Source organism: Phragmites australis, chromosome 20 (genome assembly GCF_958298935.1).
Source record: "Phragmites australis chromosome 20, lpPhrAust1.1, whole genome shotgun sequence".
NCBI classification, from domain to species: domain Eukaryota; kingdom Viridiplantae; phylum Streptophyta; class Magnoliopsida; order Poales; family Poaceae; genus Phragmites; species Phragmites australis.
Genome location: NC_084940.1, coordinates 9,027,860 through 9,038,275, shown reverse-complemented (window position 1 = coordinate 9,038,275; position 10,416 = coordinate 9,027,860). Strand labels below are relative to the sequence as shown.

At 44.4% G+C, this 10,416-nt stretch overlaps 1 protein-coding gene across 1 annotated transcript; it reads right to left on the bottom strand.

The window, feature by feature from the left end:
* Positions 1–285: 285 nt before the first annotated feature.
* On the bottom strand, positions 286–1,251 carry LOC133901437 (WRKY transcription factor WRKY62-like). The gene is made up of 2 exons (XM_062342810.1): positions 1,021–1,251; positions 286–666 (listed from the first exon to the last, which is right to left on the bottom strand). Exons 1-2 carry the CDS (start codon positions 1,249–1,251, stop codon positions 286–288), a joined length of 612 nt encoding a protein of 203 aa, XP_062198794.1.
* Between the last annotated feature and the right edge of the window lie 9,165 nt (positions 1,252–10,416).

Here is a 10,416-nt window from a genome sequence, read left to right as displayed (position 1 = left end):
TAATCACCTATACATGAGCAGTGCCCACTCTCTAGATTTTCTCTTACCATATGAATATTTTAGCCTGTAGATTTCAATCTAAACGGTGCGAAACACTCTAAATGACTAGGGAAACGGAGATTTCTTATAGCGAGGTATATGAAGTTTACAGACGATCCTTCTTCATGTAATTTTCTGGCGGTCCTTTCCTTTCTTATAGGAGAATCTAGCTTTTGCAGGAGTGAATCCACAAGATTCAAGCATACACATGAAAATTGTATGTGTGTTTCATGTGGACATTTGTGTCTATGAACTATGAACAACATATGCTTGTTCATTAATATCCGGTATGATATTCTTTCTCTCCATCATTCTTGCAGTCACCACACTTGTCAGAGACTCCATGAACTCCGAATCATTCACCAGCTCGTTCACCAATACCTTCCGAAACTCTGGTGTCACGAGGTCCCCTGAAATCGCCTCGGCCTCCGTGTTCGATCCTGGCCCTTTGTTCGCCAGACCAAGGGTGATCGTCCGGCCCAACGAGTCAATGGAGATTGAGCCGGAGGCCCCCTGCTGCCTCGTCGACCCGTCACTGACAAATTCTCTCTGGGCACACTGAGCATGGCTGTGCTCGCCCTTGTAGGTCGCCACTAGCATCGACCTGTCGTCAGCACTCCTCTGTACCTACGACACCCAAATCAAACGTCAGCAAATTCGCATGGCTTTTGAAATTTAGGAAACAAATGTCGCATATCTGCAATCTTTTTTGTTTCTTGGTAGTTGTATCTGCGCTACAGATTAAAATTTCATCGAAATTTTGTGAATTTCTAGAATTTTAGAGAGGAACATGATATCTAATTTTCTTATTTTCTTTTATTGACCTGTGAGACCTATATAGCAAAAAATGAAAAATTAGCAAAATTTTAATAAAATTTTGTTAATTTCGATTTTGCACCGATGAACAAAATATTATAAAACAAGATTGAAATCCCTTTGCACACCGAAAGTAGCTCTCAGGTAGAGGTTGTTGTGTGTCACCTTTTGCCCGTACTTGCGCCACTGGTACCCATCTTTCACGATGTTGGCGTCGACGTCCGATGGGTCTGCACGCGCGTAGACCGCCCTGACCTTGGGCTGCGGCTCGACCTTCACACCAGCGGCGGCCACCTCCGTCGTCACCTCATTGTCAGTGCAACGCAACACCGGTGGCTTGGGTGACGTGGTGAGAGTCTGCAGGTGGGGACGGTCGACGAGTATGACACCAAGCATGCCAACCACCTCCGGTTCTCCTCACTCATCTGCCTAGCTTTTCCTCAAGACTCTCTAACTGGTCAGGCATGGATGCACCGATGGATCAGAAATTCAGCAACCGCAGATATGCAAAATGGATGGAAACAAGCCGTCTCTCGATGATCAGCAAGTGAAGATCAACTCACAGGCGGGGACCGGCCAAGAGCAGCGGCAACACGACGCTGCCGATTGGAGATGAGCACTTGCTGTTGTCCTTGTCCATTGCCGCCGCTGCCACCACCACGCATGTAACAGGGTGTTTGTTACAGGCACCGATCAAGGCAGGCCGTGAGTAGTGGCCTCCAAACGGGAGGACACGTGAATCTTGTGCGAGGACGTTGAGGGTCCAGCTTTATAGGGAAGGCGGATCGCCTTTTGCACTGACTTGATTGACACATCGATCCCTCGGTAAATTCGAAAGCAAATTCTATAGGACCCGATCCTACATAAGACGCTCTCTCCTGTGATAATACGTGACAACTCACTCTCTCCTCTTCAATCTAGCTATTAGGTCACGGGATAAACAACATAAATAGAATCTTACAAGGACCTTTCTGAATAAAGTTTTATAGAATTTGTTTCCCAGCAATTCGTTATGCAAATCTGCTCGTTGCTCGTCACCATGTTGCCGTCATCCCTGACGCGCGCTGCGTACGTCCCAGTTTTCCGGTGGAGTCATAGACCATATCAAATCGAGTTAGTCTCTTGGACAAACTGGTCTCCGAGAAGGACAATTAAGCTGACGAATTAATCGATTAGTTTATTTTTGCTTGCATACGTAGCCATTCGCACGTCATCGCTCCGTAGAAAGACAGGACAAATTGACGAATCCATCGTTCTCACGATCACCTCGGAATATGGATGTAATCGGATCATATACAGATAGATGTAGCTCATTTATATCATATTTTATATTTTTTTAAGTTAGAATTAGATATAAATAGTGCTAGATAATTATTTTTTACTATGTATTATATCTTAAATTTTTTTCAAAGTTGGAGTCGGAGCGTATATTCGGATAGAATCGGTAAGCCGGATAAATGTATTTTTTTTTCATCATTTGTATCCTCACATAGTACATTAAATATTATAGAAATGCAATCAAAATGTGTAGGAACGAGATTAACGACTAGAGGATGGTGAATATGTGCCTCAATAATTTTCTTGCGAAATTGATAATCTTCTCTTATTTAGATTACCCAATACATCTCTAAACTCAAGCGAAGGAAAAAATCAAGAGAAGTTTTAACAAGAGAAAATCGAGGCAACACGACTCCACGGATAATATATGAACCATATGTTCCATTTAAGATCAATTATGTGTCTTAGCACTCGAAAGATTACAACTATTAAACAAACAAGAAAAAATAAACACAAAGCAACAAGACTCTCTAAGTTGATTATCTAGAGGCAAGACAATTCAAGACCCCATCACATAAGCGTGTGTATACAAATTTTATGCCTCTAACAATAAGAAGAATGAATGACCTCACAAGATGCTGAATTTTAACCCAAAAACAAAAATTAAATTAAAACTGAAAAGAAAAAACTTGCACACAAGATAATAGAACCAAGAGAGAAAAATTGGAAGGAAGAGAATTCAAACATATAAAATAAAATAATTTTTATTACTCAAAGAGATCAACCCTATTTAAAACGAATTACAGAGATTTTTCTCTCAAAACTCTCACATATTATATAAGCTAAGCACTCATCTTCATTTCCACTAAAACTCTAGCACAATGCTCCTGTATAGGTGGCACAAGGGGCTCAAATGGTTGTTCTTGCTCTCACATAGCTCAACCCCTCTATTTATAAGTCTAGGAAAATTGACCCTCAAATTTTCTAGTTTTTTTTTTCAAAATACCTCTCTCTTGTAGTACACTTCTACCTACCATCAAGGGTATTTTAGTCCATTTTCTTCTCTATTCATCGAACGGATGCGGCACCTTTATGACTTAGCTTCGCCTCGACGCAAATTTCGCGATGGTGCCATGTACTCCTCAAGTCCTCCCATGGTTATGAGGCTAAACCGTGGAACCCTAGCACACTACTCAAAACGTGACTAGCCGTCACTTGCTTCCACCTAAAGCAAGCGCTTCGATGATAATGCGTGTCCTCTATCTTGCGATCTTGATCACCGGCAAGTCTCTCCCGCTCTTGATCTCTCGTACCGTCTTGTCACTTACACCGGCATCCCCTTCACTTGACTTTGTTAATATATTATCTTCATCCTTTAATTCATACTTTGTTTGACATTCATGTGTACAGCTCGGATCATCTTTGGCTCTGTCTGGCCCTTCTTGATCGTCCGGCATTTAAGCACCCGTTTAGCCCTAATCACCGTTGTTGACCGCCAAATTACATCAGTCACCTACATACATTGAAACAAGCAAATATATTTCTCCACACTCTAAAATATTTCTCAAAGTAAATACAGACAGAGTGATCGGTGAGATGTCAAAACAAGAGCATTCAATATTATTTATTAATAAATGTATGATAATCTATCTATATATTATTATATTTTAAAATAAAATCACAGTATATTATTTTGTAATAGCTAACATTCAGATAATTCAGTACGTAACTCGGGTGTGAGTGCATCTGGTCCAGTTGCCTGTGATGGTGTGGAGGACACTCGAGCCCACAACCGTACCAGCTGAGATGATCGTTATGCAAATATCCAGGAAGCTGTACAGTGGAAAACTTTTTAAATTCATAGTTGAGATGATCTGATATTTTTGCAATAGTATGATTGTGATGCCACCTTCATCAATTGGATACACTGTTATGAGAGAAGGTTCCTGCTGACGACTTCCCTTTGTAGAAGTTGCTCATCGATACAGCGAAACTGTAGTTGTCTAGCACGGAGATGACTCCACCGCTATCAAAATATTTAGCGTTAAAGGAATATGTAAGATATCAAAATATAGTAGATTTCTAATTTTTTAAAATAGATGCATATATTTATAATTTTTACTTTAAAAATAAAAAATAAAATATGTTGCAGTAAGCTCATACCAGCCCAGAATAAATAGAGAAGAAAAAACAGCCCAAAACCTTTGAATAAAATAGCGGCCCAAGAAAGAATAAGGGGAAATCTAGAAAAAAGGTCCAACCAATATATGGTCCTTTAGCAAACATGTGGCCCACGACAACTAAAACTCGTGGGGTGATGGCGGGTAGGCGTGAGCTGTTTTCTTGCCGCGCAACGGACTCTAACAGCACCTTGTTCCCAGAAATCCTATAGGTTAGCGTGTGTTTGGGTGCAAACGCGTGTGTGCATATGGTGGGTGCTGTGTATAGGTACTGTGCGTCTCTATATACCTTAAAAATCTATAGATAGCGCGCCAGTAAGAAGTTGGAGATTCTTGCAAGTTGGACTCGGACGACTTAGATTGACATGGGCGTGAGCGTGGGTGAAAAACAGGTTTGCAGGCATAGGTTGGGGTGTAGTATATGGCAGCTTACTAATGGAGGTGGTGGGTGGGAATGGGAATATAGTTTGAAACTCAATCTTCAAATGGGTTTTTTTTTTCTCTTGAACCATGCATTCATTTTTAAATCCGGTTGTACCATGTTTTTGTTTAGATGTATTGCAACAAAACGAGATCTATTTTTTAAATGAATTTTTAAATAATTGTTTCAACCATTCAAATACATACTATTCCAACATTCTAATATATTATTTCAACAATTCATACAAAAATGTTGAGCTTGTTTTTCCAAAATGTTGAATTAGTTTTTATGAATTGTTCACTTAGGTATTGGAAAATGTTGAGTGCGTGATGTCCTAACCCATTACATATAAAATGTTGAGAATGCCATACTAATTAGTTCAATTAGGTATGAAAAATTGTTGAATCAAATATTTAAAATTATGAGTGCATATGAAACGTACAAAATCAGAAAAGTCCACAGGATAGTATCTTAATCACAAGGATAAGAAAAAACAAAACGAAAAAAGAAAAAAAACGAAACGAAAAAAGGAAAAACGCTACCTGTTGTCGTGGGCTTCTCAGTTCCACTCAGTCCTCCCTTAAAAAACCATTCCCAGTAATCATTGAATTCCCCGTCAGGTTCCCGCTCGCGTCAGCGCTCGACTCTGACGAACAGTCCCCGTTCCAGATATTTTCGCAGCTGGTGCAATATCTTATTAGCAGCAAGGTGACATTCGAGTTAAAGTAAGTGGACCTCCAATGATATGCATGTAACAAGCTCGATCTCTGTATATTACCAGCCATGCAAATAAATCTTGGACAGGGACTTGACGATTTCAGACATGTAGCGCTGCGGTCATTTGGAGATATCGGTTGGCACCTCAGCCATTGATCTTATCTCCATGGCGATGGCATTGCTTACAACTGCTCTGCTAATTTGTTTCATGTCATTTGCAATGCATAATAATATAGTGGCAGAGTTTAGCTTCAGGCTTAGCAGCCACATTGACGCATTAAAAAATTTGCAGTATCCATCTTTATAGGCAGAAGATATCAGGATAGCTAGATAAGGAACCACTGATCGACAAGACGTTATCATTTCTTTACACAGACGATCACGCCGATCGGATCCACAAAATGGAAGCCTTTCCAGCCGGAACCCATCAGATCAGGTCTCGAGCTGATTACTCTATATCTCCAATCTGGCAAAAGAAATGCCTGTCTTTTGTGCCACGCTACGAGGGGTGACGCGACACCCGATGCCAAACCTCTCCGGGCCTCATCGGCCTCCGCTGGCAGCAGCCTCCCCTCCCTCCCTCCCTCCCTCTTCCTCCCCCCCTTCTCTCCTCTTTTCTCCTTCTTTTTTCAGTGGTTTCGATGAATATTTTGGTGCGGCGGACGTAGATCGGGCCGATGGCGGCTGAGATATGTTCGGACGGCTCAGATTTGTACGGCAACAGTCCGGTTCCGTGCGTGGAGTTTGTCGCCGAAGAAGATCGAGGTGGCCCCTGGTGGGGTGGTAAGATTTGGCGTTGAGGTGCGGCGGGGCATGAGAACTTGGGGGAGGCACTCCTCCTCCTCTACGGCATGCTCTCCTGCGGCCAGGGGAGGCGGGCTCACGGGTGTTACCATTGCCACGTAGATACTCTCCTGGGGCCGTCGTCGGGATCGCTTATGGCGGTCTGCCCGTGCGACCTGGTGGCGCACGCCTTTGCAAATCTGCATCAGACCTTCGAGATGGTTGTGTTGACCACGATCCCCACCTCGCATGTGTGCGGTTTGTTCTCTTTCGGCGGGCTGCTGGAAGTCTGGAGCCATGGGCATTGGTGGTGCAGTGTTGTTTGTATAACTCTAGGGTGGCCGTGTCGTTGGTGCACACCATAGTGGTCACGGGATGCGAGGCGTGGCAGGAGGCTACGTGAGATCTGCTGCTGGGTCGGTGCGCCTGTTGGAGCAGTGCTCGTCTTAGAGTTGTGGTGGTCGTGGTCATGGCCGGGTCGGCCTCTTTGTCGGTGCGGTGCCCGAAACCCCAACAGATCTACATGCATGGGTGTGCGGTTGGCTCCTCTTCAGCTACCTTTGGCGGATCTGCGCATGTTGACATGAAGATATTGCTATGTAGGGTTACCCTCTGGCCCTTCCCCAACCAGATTCGAGGGCCCGGCAGCGCGGTCGCGATTGTTGCCACGGTCCAGGTGGCAATGGCGTGGCTAGGCTGCCCTACGCTGCGTAGGCTTGGGTGGCACGACAGCGGTCCTCTCTGTGGTCGAGGTCGTGATGCTGTGCTTATCCAGGCGGGTAGCGGCGTTGTGCCACCCTGGCATGGTGGCCTAGTGGCATTGTAGGGCCTACGCTGGCCGTGGCACTGGTGCTAATCACAGGGTTTTCTTCTGGCCTCATGGCGGTTGCCCCATCACGACCTCGTGATGTCGTTCGGGCTCCTTCCCTTGCAGATCTATCTCTTCTCACCAGATCTGGCCCATGGGGAGCCTAGTGGTGGGTGGTGGCCGTGAGGGCAGTGCATCTTTAATGTGTCAGTCGTAGCCCTGTTGGCGGGGCAGCCTTGGCGGTGGCAGCTGTGTAGCTGCCGTGTGCAATGGGTGGGTTTCGAGGAGGCACAAGTGAAAGCCTAGCATGGCTAGTTGCTGATGCGGACAATGCCGACACCTTTGGGCGTCGTTCTCCTCCATGGAGGTGTTGTTGTGGCGCCTCTCCCTCTCCCACACTCGGGACTCTCCAAGTGAAATCCATATCGGGCTTCCATATGGGTGACTATGGTGTTTGTACATGGTGGCGTCACCTTTGGAGGTCCATCACTGCGAATTGGTGGCCGCTGGTTTGGATGAAGCGTGGTCGTTTGGTGGTGGCTTTGACCACTCTAGAAGGCTCATAAGTGTTAGCAGGGTTGCTACTGCTTTGGTGTTTTCATTTTCTATTCGGGTGGCGGTTGACACGTTTTAGGAGGAGCATGCTGAGGTGGAGCCGAAGCTGCTGCATCAATGGGGTCCGATGGAGCTCGACAACAATGACACGGGTCAATGCTCTTTCTCATTATGTCAATAGTGCCCATGGGTGCGAACATAATGATAACGAGGTAGCGGTTGTGGTCCACTTTGGGAAGTCGGAGCTTCTGTACCGCTGGAGCGGAAAGATTTACAATGATGACATGTGCCAGTCTCTGTATTTTTTTAGCTCTTTTGAGTGATGTGTGAGCCATTTTTGGTCTAGTTGTCTTCGTCGTCAAAAAGTCTAGCGGTTTTAACCGGATTGCCCTCCAATTAATTGTGTTCTTGTAAGATTTTCGGACCCAATTTTCCTAATAAACTAGACTTACTCTATAAAATCGGCAGAGCTCAGTCCATCCTTTTGGAAGAAAAAAAGTGTTCTTTCCTTTCATGACGACTATTGTCACGTCCCAAAGTCATAATTACGTAATTAAGCATAATCATGCTTCATAAGCATTAGGTTTAATTTTAAGTCAATTGGATGAGAGAAAGAAATAACTTTGCAGTTGAAACGGGCTTCTTTCTATAGCATGTGGGGCCCATATGAGTGACCAACCACCCCATCTCTTAGGGCAGCAGCCCCCACAAAATCCCTCTCTCTCCCTCACTCCCACCATGCTCTCTCTCTCCCTCCCGTTTCTAACCAGCCGAGGAGAAGAACTCCCTCTCTCTCTAAAGCTCTCTTTCTCACTTGATTCCTCCCTCTAAAAGCCGAATCGAGGTACACATGTGGTATTCACGGAATCACTAGCTCCTAAGCTCCTCATCCATCCAGTTCATTTTCATTTTCCTGACAGTTTTGACCCGTTCTTGGTGCTTTTGCTTGAAGCATGAGGAACTGCAGTTGGACTCCTCTTCCCAAGTGATTTACTCGTTTCCTGTATCACCCGGTGGTCACCAACCTCCACAAGCGTCATGGGTAAGTCACTTAGGCTTCCCTCAGCAAGAATGCGTGAATTGGTGGGTCGATTTTGAGTTTGGAGCTAAGTTTGTGGAGTTCTCGAGTCCTTAAACTTTGGAGCAAAAAGAGAGGATTCGGATAAGATTTGTGCTAGGAATCATGTTGCTTGGTTGGTGAGTGAGTTCTATACTCTATGAACTATCTCAAACATTTTTTCCATTGGTTTGGAGAGGCTCATAAATTAAATCAACTGAGTTTTCTCCCTCGAACCAACCTCTCTGTACCTCCCGGATAGTCCAGGTAGCCCAGTGAAAACCCTGATGAATTGTGCTAAAGAAATCATTAGGGTTTAGGGTGCAAGGTGATTCTAGAACTCTTTGTATAGTATATATGTATGTTTACGTAGGACAAATTTAACATGTGAGTCGAATTGGCCGAGGAAGATTATCGAGAAGTGCAAGCCTGGCTAACCCAGATAGACCGGGTTAAACCTGGAGAGTGTGGGTAATTCACGGTGCTTTTAATCGAGCACCCATGCTCGGAGCCACACCTTGATAATGTACCCAACCCAAATAGACCGGGTTAAACCTGGAGGGTCTAGGTTAATTCAATTTAGATTTAGCAAAGAACCCTCGTTCGGAGCCTCACTCGGACATTTCGGCCTAACCTGGAGGTTCCGGACTGAGCCCGGACCTTCCTCGTTAATTCAAAAATGGCTAATCGACAACCCGGAGGGTTCAGAACCCGGATGTTCCAAGTTCGACTCGGAGTCTCCGACCTATTGTTAGCTTTCCGAAGTCGTTTAGATCGCAAAGTTTGCTATTATTTCATATGTTTTGCACTTTTAGCTTGTTGTTATGCATAATGTAGCATACATTGTTATACTTCATTCATACTCATCATTGCACGCGTTTTTCTTTAGTGAACGAGGATCTGGAGCGTGACGCGGGTGTGGTTGAAGGTGACGCCGAGTCACACGGGTTTTGTGACTTCTGTGTGGGTAGCATCAAGCAACCGCCTGAGCAGCAAGGCAAGCATCTAAGAATATTTATCCTATTAATTTGGATCATATATGTCTAATGTGATAAGATATACTTTATGTACGTTATGCATGTTGTTGAGTCAATGTCGGGTCTTGTATGAGTAGAACCTATGTTGATGCATTACACCCCGTCTTGAGTTATTGGTGATCCATTTCCATGTAACCAGGGTTTAACTTGATAATGGTCTAGTTTAAAAGTTAACTAAAATGCTTATCCATGCATAGATTCTTCGATAAAAATCGAGCGGTGGTTCAACCCCGTTCGCGAGCTATAGGCTTTAATTACTGTCACGTTGATAACAATGTTGGATTGATAGTGTTAGTTGGTTGAGTAGTGAGGATGAGGCGGGATATGGACAGTGTTAGAGGTGTTTCTCCTGCTCGATGTGGAGTTCTCCGGGGTAGGTCGGAAGAGGAACTCAGACATTGTAGACCACTTGTGTCACTTAAGCATCGATCATTGTTGCAGTTGACTCTAGCACTTACCATACTTACCACATGTTGATCTAATGGTAAGATAAGTCAAATACCTTTTAGCCGTAATAATTTGAGCTTGCACATCAACGATGTGAGCGGGAGGACTTATAAGAGACACCTGAGGTTGCTCCGGTTGTTAACCTAAGTGGGCTCCACACCGAGCGAAATCTTATTTAAATGGTTGGGGTTTATTGGGAAAGGTTGACATAAGTACCCTTTGGGTGGACCTATGTGGTCACTCAAGCTGTATGGTCCTCGAGTCTTGTGAGTAAAGTT